The 19,685-nt window shown below is 39.0% G+C and overlaps 1 protein-coding gene, 5 non-coding genes and 1 pseudogene across 6 annotated transcripts; all 7 read left to right on the forward strand.

The window, feature by feature from the left end:
* The first annotated feature begins 955 nt into the window (after positions 1 to 955).
* LOC117463395 (cilia- and flagella-associated protein 251) lies at positions 956 to 6,379 on the forward strand. Its single transcript, XM_034105627.2, has 3 exons — positions 956 to 1,302; positions 2,878 to 3,519; positions 5,034 to 6,379. Exons 2-3 carry the CDS (start codon positions 2,923 to 2,925, stop codon positions 5,190 to 5,192), a joined length of 756 nt encoding a protein of 251 aa, XP_033961518.1. The 5' UTR covers positions 956 to 1,302; positions 2,878 to 2,922; the 3' UTR covers positions 5,193 to 6,379.
* Positions 6,380 to 8,948: 2,569 nt separating this feature from the next.
* LOC117464157 (small nucleolar RNA SNORD29) lies at positions 8,949 to 9,012 on the forward strand. The gene has a single exon (XR_004554047.1). It is a non-coding gene; the product is annotated as a small nucleolar RNA SNORD29 (small nucleolar RNA).
* A 426-nt stretch (positions 9,013 to 9,438) lies between these two features.
* LOC117464120 (small nucleolar RNA SNORD22) lies at positions 9,439 to 9,566 on the forward strand. The gene has a single exon (XR_004554015.1). It is a non-coding gene; the product is annotated as a small nucleolar RNA SNORD22 (small nucleolar RNA).
* A 455-nt stretch (positions 9,567 to 10,021) lies between these two features.
* Positions 10,022 to 10,096, forward strand: LOC117464174 (small nucleolar RNA SNORD31). The gene has a single exon (XR_004554064.1). It is a non-coding gene; the product is annotated as a small nucleolar RNA SNORD31 (small nucleolar RNA).
* Positions 10,097 to 10,260: 164 nt separating this feature from the next.
* Positions 10,261 to 10,328, forward strand: LOC117464107 (small nucleolar RNA SNORD31; annotated as a pseudogene).
* A 164-nt stretch (positions 10,329 to 10,492) lies between these two features.
* Positions 10,493 to 10,562, forward strand: LOC117464116 (small nucleolar RNA SNORD31). Its single transcript, XR_004554011.1, has one exon. It is a non-coding gene; the product is annotated as a small nucleolar RNA SNORD31 (small nucleolar RNA).
* Positions 10,563 to 10,730: 168 nt separating this feature from the next.
* LOC117464108 (small nucleolar RNA SNORD31) lies at positions 10,731 to 10,800 on the forward strand. Its single transcript, XR_004554004.1, has one exon. It is a non-coding gene; the product is annotated as a small nucleolar RNA SNORD31 (small nucleolar RNA).
* Positions 10,801 to 19,685: the final 8,885 nt, after the last annotated feature.

Here is a 19,685-nt window from a genome sequence, read left to right on the forward strand (position 1 = left end):
TGCAAGTTACACTATAGTGCAGGTAAAAGGGAATTAGACAAACAATGTGCATAGAATGAGATAAAACTAAATGTAATACTGTACAGTGAAATAAAATACTGCTTATTGTAAAATGATATTTAAACTATGGTCAGCTATAGCCTGCCCCTTTCACTTTATGTCATCCTTGTTATCAGATGTGTCACTTAATGATGATTCATCGTTCATGACTAAAGAATGAAGGATTAGAGAAAGTATCCATGGAAGGAGACGTAATAACAAAGACTTTATGTACTACTTATATTAGAAGAAGGTCTTGAAATTCATACAAAACCTACCTCAGTGAGATAAATAAACTTCAGGTCGAGATAAAACTGCCACCTGTTGTTTATACGAAAGGCTGGGCTCCTCACTAGAGGTGAGGTGTATTGCCTCATTAAGTTATACGTTTGCAAAATCAATCAAATGTAGGTCAAATATGCTTGATACTTCAATATGCTTATATCATAGCTCTCCATGGCAGCTCATTCCTTAAAACAGAAGCCTCAGATTGCTCATAATAAGGGGAAATAGGAAGGGTCTATTTCAAGATGGTTATGCAAATAAGTTATTTTTATCAACTAAGATTTGTTATAAAATGTACTTGAATTGAGTGAATTTATTTGAAATGTTGGTTTTATTAACAGATAAATACTACTGTGTAATATGAGTTTACATATACATTTTAATGTACAATATGGGGAAAGTACACATTTGAGGTGTGGGCCATATTCCATTATACAATATGGACAACGGGCTGCAGTTGGCCCCCGGGCCGTAGTTTGGACACCCCTGCTCCAATGAGTAATGTGCTGTATATTTGTATGAAAACCTTTAGAAGGTCACATCTCTGCTCTGCTTATCCGTAACGGCAGAGGACGTTCTGGTTAATGATTGATATGAGAGTAGGATGTTTTCTTCAGGTGTTAGGATGTTTTGTCAGTTGGAATATGTCATCAGTCGCTCACGAGGCCCGTATGTGAGTGAAGGTAGCTGAAGCTTTGAATCAGAACTTTATCTCCAAGTTAGCATGTGTTTAAGGACGTGAAGAGAAGGTGTGTGTGTGTGGTTACAGAAAGAGAGTGCTTTTCTGCATGTGTGTGTGTGTGCTCTTTGTGTGTGTGCGTTTGCTCTGCTGACGACAGAGCTGCAGGTCGGGGGGGTGTGTGACGCTGTGTGTTAGGGGAGTATCCTGAGTGAAACACACAGGACATTTAACTCTCACACACACACACACACACACACACACACAGAGGCAGAGACGAGACGACAGAGAGAGATCAGGTAAGACTTATTATATTATACTTGCATTGTGCTTATTGCTACACTATGACAACCTTCAAGATTAATGATCATGTGTCTATAAGTTAGTTTATGTAACATGTCACTTGTTGTTTTCATATCTGTACCCTCTTAGAAATTATTCTCGCAAAAGTCACTGAACTGACTTTAGCATTTGCTCTCCTGCTGAGAGACAGAAGGGGAGATTTAAATCGCTCTCGAACATGATTAATATTGATGTAACACTCGGCAAGAAACGTAATAAGAGTACTTCCCAAAACATCAAACTTTTTGTTGAACTGTCTTAGTGCTTTTGTTTACAATAGCTGCTGTTTAGAAATAGTCAGCATAAGGGCAAACTGTAACTACAAATATGTTTTCTTTAACCATCTTTTTGTGAAATGTAGATACTGGCAGGCACTGGTGTAATGCAATGAAGTACATTTACTAAAGTACTGTATACTTAAGTACGATTTTGGGGTACTTTTTTATGTTATGCTACTTTACATATTTAGATTCTAAGGTAATACAATATATAAATACATAAACTATGATATATAATTATAGGTTAAGATATCCAGCAGCAGTATATGAAGTAATTCATTCAGCTCCACCTTAAACAGCAGTGATGAACACTGAATAATAATCCAGTCATTTGATATATATGATTCTCAACTGGGACTTTACACACAATTCGTACTTTTACTTTTGGTACTTTAAGTTTATTTTGATGCTGATACTTTTGTACTTTTACTTGAGTAGGATTTTGTGTGCAGGACAGGAAATACTCTGTTACAGGACTACTTGTAACAGATAAACAAATATATATAACTGAAATAGAGCTTGTGACAATGTAGGGTTGGATTGTGAAACATTTAAAGGCAAGCTAATATTGAATCAAGATAAACAGTTTTCTATGCACAGAGATGGCCGACGCAAAATAACCTCTGTAGCGCTGAACTTTCTCATATTTCTCATTTTTTGTGGATTTGATCCTACATTCTTCTAACTCTAACTAAAAACAAGCCGCAGTCGGGCTGTCTTTGCCCGTCTTTAGACAGAGTCAATATGGAGTCATTGATTTGTACAGAATCCATCTGGTTAAATCAGTGACAAAGTCCGAATCTGTGTGTTTGTCTCTAGTTGATTACACTGACTGTGATCTACACACACACACACACACACACACACACACACACACACACACACACACACACACACACACACACACACACACACACACACACACACACACACACACACACACACACACACACACACACACACACACACACACACACACACACACACACACACACACACAGCACTGCTAGTACAACAGATTATAAGGCAGATACTACAGTATGTTATGTAGTTCAATGCATACCATTCATAGCATGCCAACAGCTACGCATACCCTAAGATTATTTTACGTCCTGGTCTCATTTCATGGCAATTTCTCGTATGAGATTCTCTGGCAGCTACTATGGAGTGATTGTGTGTAAAAAGACACCCAAAGAATGAGGTGAGGGTTATGTAACGGTGTTAATGTCTCATCTATTCCAAATGATCTTTCAGGTGACGAGAAAGGAGCTGTAAAGCAAGAAAACTAAAGACGCAAAGATGACAATTGGGAAGAACTCGAGGAAAAACTCTGCCCGGAGCTCCATCCGGGCCCCAAAGTTTCTGGACAAATCCAGTGGCTTCTACGGCCGCCTCGATGAGCCAGAGACCCCTGGAGAAGGGGAGGAGGTGAGGGGACAAGAAGTGGAGGAGACAAGGGACAGCAACAGAGAGGCAAGCAGCCCAAGTGTGGTGCATGTTTCTGAGAAAGAGGAAGTGGAGGCGTTTGACCACAACGAAGGGATGATGGAAGACGATGCGGAGACTCTCCTCCAGAGGAAACCCAGCCGCCGCAGCGGCAGGTGGAGCAGAAGCTCCAGGAGGAAGCAGAAGGAGGGGAGGGTGGAGCAGGACGCAGCCCAGGAGGAGAGGCCGAGCGCGGGCACAGAGAGTACAGACACCAGGGTGATGATCCAGGTGGAGACAGGAAAGGGGAAGGAGTCCACGATGGTTCACTTCCCTGTTCGAGAGGATGAGGACGACCAGGTCCTGATCAGAGACAAGAAGAGGGGGAGGGAGGAGCAGAGGAGGGTGAAGAAGGAGCAAGAGGAGGGGCTGAAGGAGGTGAAGAGGAGTACGGTGAAGAATTATCGCAAGGTGAGACATTTGAAAAAGAGCCTGATGATGTGTGAGAATGTATTTACTTTTATAAAGGATAGACACTACAGTTGAATATGATAAACTAATAGATATACCCCCAGTGTCTTGCTTACATTAACACAACTATCTAGCGCTTAGGAGGTGAAGGGAAAGATGTAATTCAGGAAGTTGGCCTTTGATAAAAACATATTGTAACTCCACCGACACAAGTTACAACATTAGTCAAATAAAGACCTACATTTATATTTGTTATGTTTTCTTTCCATTAGTCTGGAGGAAGACATGTTCTGGATGCTTAATAGCCCAGCGTCACCCCCCTGGTTAAATGTTAAGCCCCTCAGGGTTTGTCGAACAGAGGGGTAAAGTTCTCCCTCCACATGCTGGGCTATTAATCACCATGGTAACTATCACCCTTAAAAACCACCGGCGGGGTCAAGGTCCAGCAGCCATCGGTGCATGTCACAATCTCACTCCCTTCCTCTGGTAGGATTCTGTCCTTTACGTCACGTTTAATTACCAGCAGAAATGGAGCTGGAACAGGGGGGCGCTCACTAAAAGCCACGGAGCTGCGCGTCCCTCACCTGATTCACATGTTCCCAACCATGTTCTGCTTTCTTAGACACACACAGCGCAGAGGTGACATTCCTGTGGCTCCAGTATCGTGTTCTTTGATCAGTGGAACCAAGTCTGGCAGTGTTGACCCGCCTGCTAGGCTCACACCATAAAAACATTCCTCTGTTAACCAATCAGAGCCACCCTCACAGCCTGACCTCTGCACAATATTAGTTTTATAAAATGATAAAAAAAACACAATTATATAAAGTGTTCGACATTGACCAATCGATTATTAGATAAGGACAATAAATGTTAAGTTTAGCCCTAAACAACCCATGGAGACGAGACAGTCCATTTGTTTACTTTGACATGTTTTCTATTGCTTGTCTTAGTAAGTTCACAGCATGGCAGTTGACAAATAAAAATGTGAGTTTTATGAGATCCAGAAATCTTGAATTCGTCCCAAAGCAGTGCAATGTCAAAATAAAAAAATTCAAAAATAGGAATAAAGTAAAATAATACAATTTCAAAAAATATATGTCATACAATAAATGAGGTGGCAGCCAGTCATTGCAGTAGTAACTTGTAAAACATGTATATTCCACTGTGTTCTTTCACAACCGTGTGGTTACAGTATTAAGTAGTGCAACAAAGGAGCAGCGAGAGGGAGGAATGCAAACAATTCAAAACATGTATGCAGAATAACGTTTGCATCATAAATAAAGAGGAATTAACTGGGTTTAAACATTTGTAGGAAGGTACAGAATCACAAAGTCAAGGGAAAGACAGAAAGGTCAAAATGACAACAGCAAAGACACCACATCACTACGTCCACGTCACCCTAACAACCACATAATGAGTTATATTACCAACATTATTATCATGTAGTCATTTCCAGGTTGTTATTTTGGATTATTTGATTGCATTGCTAACCTTTACCCTCCTCTTTCCATCAGGCTTTGGACCGAGCGTTTCGCCGCGGCTGGGAGGCCTTCATCACCAACCTGTACAGCGTCACCCTCACTCCTGTGACATCATCCTCACCAACATCTGAATCCTCACCTTCATCCAAGAAGAAACATCAACACAACTCTGTGCTGGCCGAGTTTCAGTAGAACTTGGGAGAGACATGGACAATAAAACTTAATATTTAGTTATTGAAATTGTGATTATGCAGTTTATGATGGACAATCCTGCCTGTGACATTCACTTTATAGTCTCATGAGTCATACCAAACATGAATAAGTTATTATCAAGTTTTAATCACTTTAGTTTACTGCGGATCATTTTTTTTATGTCAATTTGAGGCCATTTTGAAGTGTCTCTTAGAGGGACATTTTCGAGATGAAGGCCCCTGATTGAGTTTTACTTCATGATGTGAGGAAGCCATACTGTTAATTTTACATTGAAGTCTATGGGACTGGCTTAAATGTAAAAAGCCTGTTTTTATGTGACTGAGTTAAGGTGGTTTTCCTCTTTGTTGCAAATTCAAATCACATCTTAGCCCCTTCATTTCGATCCACTATTAAGAGCTTGGAGCACTAATGACCCCTCCTTCATTTTGGTTTTGCACAATGAAACTACTAAAGTGTTGACGTGTAACCAAAGGGAAGGACATTTCCAACCGTGTAGCAATGACTGATAAGTGGAGATATTTACATTTCTGTTTGTTAATCATTGCCATTCAAGGCTGTTTGAGAGCTAATCATTAATGAAAGGAGAGACGAACACACACAGCTGATGATTATTTAGACATTTTGGTCGTGATTAACGCACATTTATGTTATTACTTTTGTAGAAATAGATTTTTTTCTCAAGGACTCACTGTTAAAATATCTAAACATAGGTTATTGAATTTCACAAATGAAATGCACATGTGTTTGACTTCCTCACTGTTTGTTCTGGTGAAGGTTATTAACCTGAAGGAGCAGGGCAGGGGAGTGTTTCAAAGAAAAGCGTATATAATTTATAGCCTGGTTATAAATCACCATAGCTTTTATTGTTAACATTGCACATACAGTTCGTTATACGTGTTTTAGTACCACTCATTTTTAATGTATTAATGATTTCCATTGTCACAATGAAATATAAAATGTGTACAATAGGCCCGTGTCAATTTCCTGTTGTCCAGTATGTGTCTGGATGTTATGTGTACTCTTGCAGACTAGACTGAAAAATACTTCTAAAAATGTTGTTAATTTTTTTATTTAAAAATCCTTTTGTATCCTAATCATTGCTTCTGCAGTCCGGAACCAGCAACAAGAAGCACTTTTCTGAGTAAATAAAGATTTAATTTATTATACTGGGTGTGTTTTCATGTTTAAATGAACAAGTTGTAAAACACAGCATCATGTAGCATCAAATAGTGACCAATGAAAATGCTCAAATCCATAAGCAGATCCATCTCGAACCTGCTGAACTTCGATAAGGAAGGTGAATATGTAGTTATCTAATCTTAAATATAACCTTTACAAGGGAACATATAACCCTTTAAACACCAATATGTTTCAGCTTGGCCTTCAAACCATGAGAGTTGCTAGAGTTTTGAGCGTTAAAAAACTTTAAATGATGAAATGTAATATGTCGTTTGAATTCTAACAGATATTCCTACAGGAAGAGAAAAATACATTAAACAAATATATATATATATTTCTAGTAAATATTGGAATAAAATAAAACAATAACATTTTATTAGTAATGTTAAAATAGTTCACATTAACTAATTAAATTCTCTTTTTCATCTTTCTTATTGAGCCGTTGTATCTAACATATATTTCATTTGAGCATTCAAGACTAATTTCCATGTTTATAGAAATTGTGCACGTAGCGTTTGAGTCTCAAGGCATAGAGGTGATATCCAAATAATTAAAACCTATTTGAAGAGATGTTTTTATGCAAACTTTTATCTTAAACTGGTTTACAGGAAATAATTTGTTGTTCAGCTGCAGAATTGTAGTAGTTTTGGTGTTTTGGTGTCTTTTCCGCCACCTTGTGGATGTAAAACATATTACTATCTATTAACGGAAATGACGCAGTCAATAAACTCTACTAGTGTTTAAATTATTGTTTAGCTTTATATACTAATGTCTACTACCTTAACCCGAAAGCAATCTTAAATACAAACATTGTGTATTTTTCTAAAGTTAAATTAGCTTGTGGAAAGACTTTAGCCGGTTTGGCGGGAAAGGGTTCCCGGTGGGCGGAGTCATGGCAGGACATAAATAGCGGACGGACCATCTCCTCGTTCACTTCCTCCTCTCTCCTGTTCAAGGTAAGATATCTTCATTGAGCAGTAATACTGGTTGAATTTATAACGTCGTAATTATAATATGTTAGTGTAGTGAGCTATTACTTTGACATTATACTTGATATGCAATTGAGCTTTTAAGCTTTCCTACCAATTTACCATCGACAGTGGGCTGTTAGCTTTTATCTCATCTGCAGCATTGAGCTCAGCTGTTCACAATCCTTCACCATCCTACACTATAACTCTTTCTGTTCATCTTGTGTTGGTGTCAACATGCATGAGACCATTTTTCCCAAATGCTGCATTTATTATTTAGTGAAAAACACAAGATGAACTCGTGTTTTAGACTCACATTATAAAAATGTCTGCCACTCGTTTGCTGTGGCCTCAGTGTCTCTCAATGATGATAATTACACAGACCTGTACTGAATGACTGTGACTGGACTTAATTATTCTGATGCGAGACACATAAAATATTTGCAAACTCGTGCAGTCCTGCACACGTGGAGTCGTCACGTGTTGACCTTTCAGAGGAAATTACATGCTAGCTACACCCTGCTAAAGTCATGAATGTATAAGGCTAAAGCATTTCTTTTTTTGTTTCTAGATGGGGAAGAAATATCCACAGACTGGTTGGTTGCTGCAAAGGTAATTTATCCACACCACGTGACTCGTCAACATCTATATCAGAGTTTCGTGCTACAGTGATGTTTCAATTGAACTCTCTCACTGAAATCTATTGTGGAAAACATTACTCAAACGCTGAGTAGCATGACTCTTTTACTGTCAGAGAGCACATGTGAAGTGGACTTTAAACCCATTACTTTTTTTTTCTACAGGTGTGAGAAGACTGGCGAGTCTTTCCTCATCAGGTAAATATAATGTTTAACCTTTGGGGGTAGATTAGCTATAACTTTGCTCAGTGCTGCAATGATGATGACTATAAGAACTCTCTCTTGCCGAATCAACTTTGAAGAATTTTCTTTACCAGATTCTGAGCAGCACATGGGCTCCACTTAATGAATTATATATGCAATACTTACATCTAACTGGCTTATGGTTTGTTAGCAAATACCATCCCGTTAAACTTCATGCAGTCTTTTCAGCCCAAAATTCAAATAATCTAATAAGAGGCTGAAATGTTAAGCTATGAACTTGCTTTTAATTATAAAACTGTCCATGTGATATAAAATGAATATGGAAACTGCTAGTTCAAAGGGTCATGTGCTAAAAGAAACCATTTTGTCCTTTTTAGAGTTTCAAGGCCATACAAGATTGAAGGCTCTTTCTTTTAAGTTCGCCTGAGCATTTCAAATCGGCTGCAAGTGCACTGAGGTAAGTGAAATGTGGCTTTTTAAGAGTTTATTCTGTCTTGTGGTATAAATATGATGATAATTAGACAAGCATATGTCTGATTTCAATGAAGTAAACCTTTTAATCTGATTACCTCTAAATTAACTGATAAAGAGTATTAATTTCCAAGCAGGTGGTTTAAACTTTTTGTTTCTCTGCTAGGTCCGAGTTTCTCAAGATGCTTTGTGCAAGGACTACGCATAAACATCTCGACATGTAAGTCTCAATGAATGAAGAAATCAAACATCTGGACTATTATTTCATAATGCAGTTCCAATGATGATGAACTTAGCTCACTTTGAACCGATGTGAAACGACATGAACGACTGAGAAACGGCATTATTTAAATTGTATAACTTGTGTTTGAAATGTAGATGCATAGTTAAAATGTACCTGTATTCTGCCAACAGATGAATTGACTGAAGGCCTAAAGCTGTGCTGCTGAGTTCAAAGGTAAGCTGTCCTGACTCTAAACACAGAACCAACAGCCATTATTCCAGGCTTGCTGAAAATGATGAGATATATCTATGGAATCTCGTTCGTCTGAACTCCTGTTGAGAAAATCTATATCTGACATCAGTACACGTCAACTTAAACTGTTCAAGACTGTTAACATTTTGTGCTGACACGTGACGTTTACCTCTTGCAGATGCCTCTCTCACATGCTGCTCACATGCTGCTCAACAACTAAAGTGTTTGCCCAGGTGAGTCTTCATGTATAAAGAAATGTCTGACTCAACATCTAGACACATTGCATAGTTTCCTTGTGATGACACCCGCACAAGTCTTACGCCTTGGTTCAATGCCAGAACCTGCAAAGGTGGACCCACTGGTGTTACCTTGGCAATAAGGTGAAGACCTGTTGGGGTTACCAACAGTCTGAATGGAAACGCTAAGATAAAATATAATTTTGTAATGGGGGCAATTTTAGTTTCTAGTGAGACTTGGTGTCAAATTGAAGAGAAATTATATTCTGATTGGCTCTTAGACAGATCTGTGCACCAGTATGCAGCTTGACTTTCTTTTCTTTCCCTTAAGGTTAACATCAATGCTGAACTGGGAACCCAAGTCATGAGGATGGCCAACGCTGATGTAAGTATCTTGTGATACTTAGTCAAATACTTATCAGCTACTCACCCTGACCTGGGAGATGCTTTGTGAACAGATGTGCTGTTAAGGTCCTAAAATGTATTCACTGTGGAGGAATGGAACTTTTATTATTTATTGCAGGTCACCCTTGAAAAAGAGATCTTTTGATCTCAAGGGGCTTTCACCTGGTTAAATAAAGGCTACAAACATTAACAGGGTGAATAATTGATATTAATAAATGATTAGTATTCCTTGCATCAAAGTGATGAGTTTCTAATTACCGCCCCAGTCTGATAATTCATGACTGATTGGTTACCCCTCTGATAAAACAAGATTTAAAGTACTTATGACTTCAGGAGAGTTCACTGGGATTGCTAACTCAGCCTTTTTATTTACCTGTTGCAGGTGTGACGCCATCTGATGCAATCTGACTCGTGGATCAGCGCCGCTGCAGGTAAATGGTAAACATGTTTGCTTTCAGAGCTGCTGCACATGTCTAAAGTGATGATCCTTATTACCGCCCCAGTCTGAAAATTCATGACTGATTGGTTACCGAACTGATTAAAGGAGAATTCAAATGGCCCTGATTCATGTGAGGTGGCTTTGAATAACTCGTCCTTCACTTGTTTCAGGTGTGGCGCCGTCTGACTGTAGTCGTGAGGGGAACAGGTGCAGGACTGCTGCAGGTAAATGATAAACATGTTTGCTTTCAGAGCTGCTGCACATGTCTAAAGTGATGATTTCCTTATTACCGCCCCAGTCTGAAAATTCATGACTGATTGGTTACCGAACTGATTAAAAAAGAAATCAAATGGCCCTGATTCATGTGAGGTGGCTTTGAATAACTCGTCCTTTACTTGTTGCAGGTGTGACGCCGTCTGACTGTAGTCGTGTGGGGAACCGGTGCAGGACTGCTGCAGGTACATTATAAAATAATGTCTTTCAGAGCTGCTGCAGTCTTAATTTCTAAAGTGATGATTTCCTTATTACCGCCCCAGTCTGAAAATTCATGACTGATTGGTTACCGAACTGATTTAAGATAGAGATTTAATTTAGTGTCTTGCTTTTCTTTACACGTTTTAATTTTGTATTTGTTATTTCAGACTCCAGCTGGATCTGCTGCTTCAGGTTTAAGGTAAGAATTTAACATCAAAATGTTAAAAGAGCATGTAGAAGTGATGTTTCTTATTACCTGCATATGCATGACTGATTGGTCAGATTGGCTCTGATCAGAACATAAACAAATGGTTGTTGAAACATTTTTTTTTTTGTGCTACCCGTCTAAAACGTGTTCTTCCTTTGCAGGAACCGGTTGTCATGAAGAGAGGTCCAAAGCCATCTTGTTCTGTAACTCAATCGTGCAGTTGGCCAAGCTGTGGTACAGCCTTTCCTGGACATGTTTGGTGGCCACAGTTGACTGCCTCCTGAATTAATGTGTATTTCCAGATCGCAATTTATTATCAAATAAAAAAAGTTGTACGACAACTCAATTTTGTGTGAAATACTTTGGGACGGCACCATGCAAGATAATTAACTGGGGAGCTAAAACTGCATGGTGTAAAAGTTTGCAACTGACTAAAGATTTAAAAACAATTAGCCTTTTTTCTAACCACAACAGGAAAGTATGGCTTGATATTAATATGAAATGCTTTTTCTTTGGAAGTTGGACACTGGTCATTTAAAAAATATGGAGATTTACTGTCAAAGGTACATTAAATAGTCATAACTCTTTTTCTAAATAGTTCAGAGGTCGAATGGAAGTGTGCCATGTGGCCTCACGCAAATCTGATCACAAGTTGCAGTGTAACAACCCGCATGCTTACACTTGGTTCATTAACTGACACTTGCTAGGCTAGTCTGGCCTTCAGATTCAAGTAACCTTGGAGTTGGTGCTCCCAAAGTTGTGGAAACAATTTTTCAGTCAAAACATCATGGGATATGTTAACCTTAACATTTGAGAAATTACTTGAGAAACTGCTTCTAACTGCTAATTGGGTTCTCTCCCAAATGTTCACCCCTTGATCTCGTTATTGTGCATGGTATCTACAACTGTCCAAAACAAATAGGTGTTATGCATACAGATTAATGCACAGTGCAATAATGACACTGAAGTCATGTTGCACCTTAAACATGAGGCAGCTGTGTATACATTCATATACATACAACATTCTTTCTTGTTACTGCAACCAATGATGCACCAGTGATGGCTTTTGATGTCATCCAGGGCCAGAGCCTGCAGGGAAACACAGCAACAACAGGCATCAGACAGGAGGAATTTGATGCAGCAACAATGAAAATACATGTATCAGTTATCAGGGTATATGCAGGAATCCTGAAGTCAAATGTAATACATTTTAAGACCTTTTTTTAAATGAAAATACATTTATCAGTTATTACTTAAAGTGAAAGCATTCATCTGGAATAAGTCTCACCTCTTGTATTGCCTCTTTTGACAGGGCTCCTGGTAAGTCCTGTTTGTTGGCAAACACTAGCAGCGTTGCACCAGCTAACCTCTGCATGGATAGGACACACAATTAATAGATTAATATAATATTGATACAGAAGTTAAACAGCAACGTAGTTTTCAGCTACAAACTGCAAGAATAAAAAGACAGCTATTTACTGTCATGCCTCATAGTTTGGGGCTGTGCTTGCCAAAATGCTGACTCATTTCCAGGTTTTAGGACTCTTGCCGTTTCTTTTGAAACTGAAACACACTATATACAGTATTGATTGTCCTTCCTCCTTATCTTCCAACCATTTGGACGCAAACTTGCATTTCCCCATAACGATGTTGTTTAACAACCGGTGTAAACTGTCCTTTGCGCGCTATCAAGCAGTGAGCGTGCGATGTCCTGTTCAGATGATGTCAAATCCAATGGGATGCCATAAATAAACTACACAGAATCACACTACACACCTACGCAATGATTACATTCAGGCACACTGTAGAATACAACCTCTTTGGACAATTTATATACTTATTGAAAACAAGCTACAAAATGTAATACCTTGGAAAATGCCATTTAATAGCCTTAATTTTCGCTATTTTCTACTTTTTAAGACCCCGCGGACACCCTGGTTATTACTTGAAGTGAAAACATTCATCTGGAATAAGTCTCACCTCTTGCATTGCCTCTTTTGACAGGGCTCCTGGTAAGTCCTGTTTGTTGGCAAACACTAGCAGCATTGCACCAGCTAACCTCTGCATGGATAGGAGTCACACAATTAAACAGATTCATATAATATTGATACAGAAATTCAACAGCATCATGGTTTTTTAGCTGCAAACTGTGAAATAATAATAATGTATTATCTGTCATTCCTCAGAATGTGTGGCTGCAATAATAATCACTAATTTCCAAGTTTTTGGACTTCTGCAGCTATTTATAAAAAAATTAAGAAAACACTAACATTGTTTCTCATCAAATGTCTTCTATATTAATGTTTTTTTACACTGCCCTGTGCTATTTGCGATTCTCAACTGACTTGATATGAGTTCATAGATAACCCGAAGTTTTATTAGTGCTCCTTGTAGTTTCTGAGATACAGACATTTGTTATCATAATGTATTTTCCCAGCGTTTCAATACCAACACTACCATACTAGTTTTAGTATGCCTGAAACCCTTATAGTATAGCATGGTCCTAGCAGGTCGAATGCAATAGCCCAGTGGTTCTCAAACTTTTTCTGTCAGGCCCCCCCTTTGGAGAAAAAAATAAGTCGGGGCCCCCCCAACACAAATAGTCAGGCTCAGTGGCGGCGCCAGATATTTATTTTGGGGTACTGTGGGGTAGATAATTCAGGGCTGGACTCGGACAATAAGTCAGGCCGGGAATTATACACCCAGCCAGGCCACTACCAGTTTTCTTTTGTGCCATTTTTCTGGATTTACATTGAAACTTGTTTATTTATTTGTTTTTGGTTCATTTACAGTTGTGAGTGTGTGCTCCTGAACCAGCCAACATTTTCAGAGTGGCCTTTTATTGTGGCCAGCCTAAGGCACACCTGTGCAATAATCATGCTGTCTAATCAGCATCTTGATATGCCACACCTGTGAGGTGGGATGGATTATCTCGGCAAAGCAGAAGTGCTCACTATCACAGATTTTTTCAGATTTGTGAACAATATTTGAGAGAAATGGTTATTTTGTGTATATAGAAAATGTTTTAGATCTTTGAGTTCATCTCATGAAAAATGGGAGCAAAAACAAACTCGCCTCAAACAATATTTCTTTCTGTTTTTTCTCGTTAGAATTAACTAAATATTATTTGTTTTATCCAAACAAAAATGTATACATTTTGTTAAACTATAATTTTCTCATTTAAACTAATCCAAAAAATATAGATTACATCAATAATTCTCATTACACATTGTGATATTTAATAACGGGTTTATTACTTATAAAACAAACATATTTACAGGGTATCTGCATTGTTCAAATAAAATGTAACAATTTAAAATAATACATAGAAAAATGCACCGCGGTTGTATGCCTAAGGGCATAAAAATGAAAAATAATTCTTGCCAGAAAACAGTCAAGTTTCTCAAGGGTAAGATTGGAACTTTGAAGAGCTGGCAGCCAAACATATTATTGACCTTTGAAACCAAATGCGTACGCAAAACAGTTGCATACTCTACCAGCCAGAGTAGCCAGAGACTGCCCATCAGTGCCACAGGGTAATTGCTATGACAGTTTTTATATTTTCAAACAGTTGAACTTCAGAATGACGAACCATGACTAGTCACACAACAGGTGTGTAACCTTTTCATTCTCCAGGACAGTCACATACGTTTTCTGTGACTTGTTATTGTCTTTATCATTTTCCATGACTGGAAAACTTGGACGTGTAGGAAACCTGAACTAAGCTCTATTGTAGAGCTGTTCATAGAGCTTCATAGAAAGGCCATGCCTTTCGGGTCCAGCTCCATGAAGACTTTCTGGATATATTCAAATGTCAATTTTAATGTCTTGGGATATTCCAGATTGAGAGCATAAAGGAAGCCCAGGAGAATGGCGACAGCATTTGCAACAGACGCCAACTTATTCACAACCTCTTGTCCCTCAAGAATGATGCCAATGTCTTCGGTTGCGGCTTGTGCATCTCTGATGATGAAGATTGCGATAGTTTCCCGCTGAAGAATTTGTCCAGCCTCATCCTTCTCCGACACCTGGAAAATAATTTAGGAAAAAAGAATCTGAAATCAATATAGCTCGGGTTTCCCCCCAGATTAATAGCTGTTAAGACATATCGTGGACGTCCTGGAAGGCCATAATTGGCTGTAAGAAGGAATTGTATCGTGATGCATAGCTTTGGCTCTTGTCTGTAGCTATTGTCTGAGCACGTCTTTAAACACTACTAGGACTGCCTATTGGTTACTCGCTGTGTTGGTGACATTTGAATTTGACTTGTACTCCTATTACACTTGTTGTTAGTGACTCTGGATAAGAGCACCTGCTAAATAACTAAAATGTAACACACATTATATAAAGTGGACAGCCATAGCTAGAATTGTAACACCTCAACAGTAATCTTGCCTTACCAGGAATTCTTTGATCAGGTCCTCCACCGATTCTCCCATGTTGAGGATGAGACATTTGAGAGCAATCTCCCTCTTTGTCGTGGTGTCAGTATCCTGCATGAAGACAGTCACAATAATTAATGTTAATTGTTCAGTTCGTCCATTCAATCAGTGTGAGTGTGCCACAGTTTGTTAATGTGGGATTGAGAGCTAGTGTATGTAGGAATGAATGCATGGGAATGGTCATATATGCAGATGAGCTTTGGGTGATAAATGAGTAAGGATGCATTTTAGACAGTAGAGACATGAAAAAAGAGCATAGTTTGGCGTGAAGGTAGGGCTGGACACTTTTTCATATCAGTCGATAAAATAATGATTACAATATCAGTCAATTAGTGTGTCAACCATATTAAGGCCATGAAAAAACAGCCAAGAATTCCCATTACGCCAAAATGGATGTCTAAACATGTAGAAAAACATGAACATGAAGAATGAATGTGCCAAGTCTATGAAACCCAATGTATTCCACTAGCTCTAAGAATAAAGTCACACTGGGTACTACATTAATAACTTTCAAAGTGGCAAGATCCTTGAGTTCTGAAGTTGAAGTTAAGTTAACCCAAGTGCCAAAATCAGCATCTTTGTATTGAAGCCGTATTTCATTAGTTAGACCACAGAAATTCGTTATTTCTTGGATGACTTCGTCAACCGAGGAGGGGATGCCATTAGGAAGCTCCAGCTTGATGCGACTGTCCTCTTCTAAAATCACCAGGAGCCGCGTGACGCCCGCCATGTTTGGAGATCCTCTGAGTGGGAGGGAAAGAAAGAAGGGTGGGGTTTAGAGAGAGAGAGATTAGAGATGTGCTTTTTTTCATGGTTGACTAATGATTGTGTGCTATGAACAAATAGTTTTACGTGCAACATTAGCTCTGTTGAATTTAAATGATATGATCATTCATGTTAATTACAATGAAAACAAAATTAACCTGCATAATTCATCACATCCACTTTGATTCTGACCCACCCCAAACAGATTATGCTAACCTTAACCTTGAATATATCACTTGAGTGTAATAAGCCGCATGGCCCCAACTGTGTAGTTTGCCAGGGGTTAAGGATCGGTCAGTTGAGATGCCTCAAAAACTTCAATCTCCTTGAATCTCATTTATATATGCTTCCGTAAGGAATCATTCTGTAAACCTTCATTGTTATGCGGATGATACTGAACTATATTTATCAATCAAGCCTGATGAAATTAATCATCTAAATAAAATTCAAGACTGCCTTAAGGACTTAAAAACGTGGATGACCTTAAACTTTTTGATGTTAAACACGACCAAAACTGAAGTTATTGTACTTGGCCCGAAGAATCTACGAAACAAATTATCTAAAGATATACTAACTATGGATGGCATTAATTTGGCCTCCAGTGAGACTGTAAGGAATCTTGGTGTTATATTTGATCAGGATTTATCCTTGAACGCCCACATAAAATCAATTTCAAGGACCGCCTACTTCCATCTACGTAACATTGCAAAAATCAGGCATATCTTGCCTCAAAACGATGCAGAGAAACTAGTCCATGCATTTGTTACTTCTAGGCTGGATTATTGTAACTCTTTATTATCAGGGAGTACCAAGAAGTCAGTCAAGTCGCTTCAGCTGATTCAAAATGCTGCAGCTCGTGTACTAACCAGAGTTAGGAAAAGGGACCACATTACTCCTGTTCTGGCTGCCTTACACTGGCTCCCTATAGAACACAGGATAGAATTTAAAATTCTTCTTCTCGCCTACGAAGCCCTTAATGGGCAGGCGCCATCTTACCTTAAAGAACTCATTATACCCTACTGTCCTACTAGGGCATTGCGTTCCAAGAATGCAGGGTTGTTGGTTGTTCCTAGAATCTCTAAAAGTACAATGGGAGCCAGAGCCTTTTCTTATCAAGCTCCACATTTATGGAATCGGCTTCCAGTTTGTGTTCGGGCGGCAGACACCCTATCCGTTTTTACGAGTGCGCTTAAGACCTTCCTTTTTGATAAAGCTTATAGTTAGGGCTGATTAGATTCAGCCCCTAGTTTTGCTGATATAGGCTTAGTTTGTCGGGGGACATCTTACTTCTTCCTTCTCTCTGTCTATACCTGTGTACTCTCATGTTCCGATTAACCCAGTTTCCCCAAATGTCTTTCTTGTTGGTGTCTATATACGCCGGGATCCGGAGTCATGGATGATCCTGCGGTCCTGTGTCCTGGATCGCAAGCCCTGGATCTTGAGTCGTGGCTGTGGTCCTGGATCATCGGTCCTGGATGGATATCCTCGTGGATTCATCTTCCTATTATACACACATGCATTTCCAAACATTTGGACTACCTATGTTGCAAATGTATTATCTTTTCAATTTACACACGGCATCTATTGCACGTCTGTCCGTCCTGGGAGAGGGATCCCTCCTCTGTTGCTCTCCCCGAGGTTTCTCCCATTTTTCCCTTTAAACTGGGTTTTCTTTGGAAGTTTTTCCTTGTACGATGTGAGGGTCTAAGGACAGAGGGTGTCGTATTGTCATACTGATATTCTGTACACACTGTGAAGACCACTGAGACAAATGTAACATTTGTGATATTGGGCTATATAAATAAACATTGATTGATTGATTGATTGATTGATTGATTGATTGATTGATTGATTGATTGATTGATTGATTGATTGATTGATTGATTGATTGATTGAAGGCGAGATTTCGAGTTGATAGGCTCTGTAGTGTTCCAAGAACTTAGTTTCCGAAAAATTAAGACCAATTCCTTTTTGAGAACCACCATCTGGATGATTTTAGTGAATGCAGGCATCCCTCCGATTGATCCATGAGCAAGGATCATTCCAAGTCTGTAGTTAAATCCGTTATAGATAACATTTTTGGCCAAAGAAACTTCCTTCACATTTGGGTTCTTGTGTTTGACAGCCTGTGCAATATCATCTTTCAGGACGTCAATGCTAACAGTTGAGAACTTTTTCACTTCCAGTAGAGGCTTAGGAAAGCTACATGAGTAGAGCTGGTGTGCCATGGATAACTGGTGTCTCTCTGCCAAGGACAACAACACGTTTTTAAAGCAGCTAGTGTGTCGTACAACTCACTTAAAAAAGCTATGATTGGCTTCAAATCTTAAAGTCCAGAGAGAAACTAGAGGACCAAACTGATAGATTAGCTGTGGGTAGTGTTCCAAGAATTGATGCTTAGGAAGCAAGTTGGAATCTGGGAAAACCTCCTTAAACCGTACTCTATGCTCAGAGATTTTGAAATTCAAATAAGCTATCGTTTCGTCAGTGTGCACCGGTGTGACAACAAGGTCAACTATGTCCTTCAAGTCAGTGAGGAGATTCCAGGCAGGTTCATCAGCAGGCACTTTCTGTCCCAGGAGGAGCGGCAAAAACCTGATCAAACTCCAATTCTCGTGAGAATTGCCACCAACTGTTCTCCTTGTTGAATAGGTAAGAGGCACAGGATGGGGACAGTTTGTTTTATCTGTCCACTTGAAGGGGAAAGTTTTTATAGAGTCATTCAAAAATTCCAAAGTGAAGTACTTCTTCGAGGTGAACACAGAAAGACAAAGAGCTATTTCACGAGGAACAATTCCTTCAAATAGATCATGAACGATGTCTGGTGGAAAGCCAGTTGTGACATTAAAATGAGCAAGTATTTCCGACAAAACACACCTCCTCTTAACACCAAAACAATAGGCCAATGATTCTTCCTCAAGTGTTTTAAGATGTCTTGCGTGACCTTCCTCTGTCCTCAAAGAGAATGCTCCACTTCCTACGTCCCTCGTTTGAAAATCTAATTTCCGAGCTGTACAAAACCTACAAACATAAGCACTCGAAAAACTCTCCACAAAACCAGCAAGACTAGCACCTAGGTTGTCAGCAACAACACATTGCACTGTTCCCTTTACACATTTTCCTAACTTGGCCACAAATATTCCATGTTGCTCTAAAATAATGATATCATTAATCAAAGGTTCAAGAACTGCCTTGTATCCATACAACTTTACATCATCACTTTTGATCAATGCAGCCAAGTAGATGACAATGAAGAGTGTGAACCAGGTGGAAGATTGCCTAACATCCAGTATATGGCACAGATTTCATGTATTTTGCGCGAAGTCCCAAGGGGATTACAAACCTCAAAATCATCTATGTACAGAATTAATGAAACTGCACACTCATTTGATAAAAGACTGTTTTCTTTAAAGTTCGCACCATCCCAGAGACATCTGTATTCCTGCCTCTCACTTGACACTGATTGAAATTTCTCCTTTAAATTAACTGCATTGCTGAGGATAGTCTCACAATTCAAAACCTGCTGCAACGTTTTTAGTACAGGAATATATTGAAAGGACCTTCTGTT

This window comes from Pseudochaenichthys georgianus, chromosome 18 (genome assembly GCF_902827115.2).
Source record: "Pseudochaenichthys georgianus chromosome 18, fPseGeo1.2, whole genome shotgun sequence".
Classification (NCBI taxonomy): Eukaryota; Metazoa; Chordata; class Actinopteri; order Perciformes; family Channichthyidae; genus Pseudochaenichthys; species Pseudochaenichthys georgianus.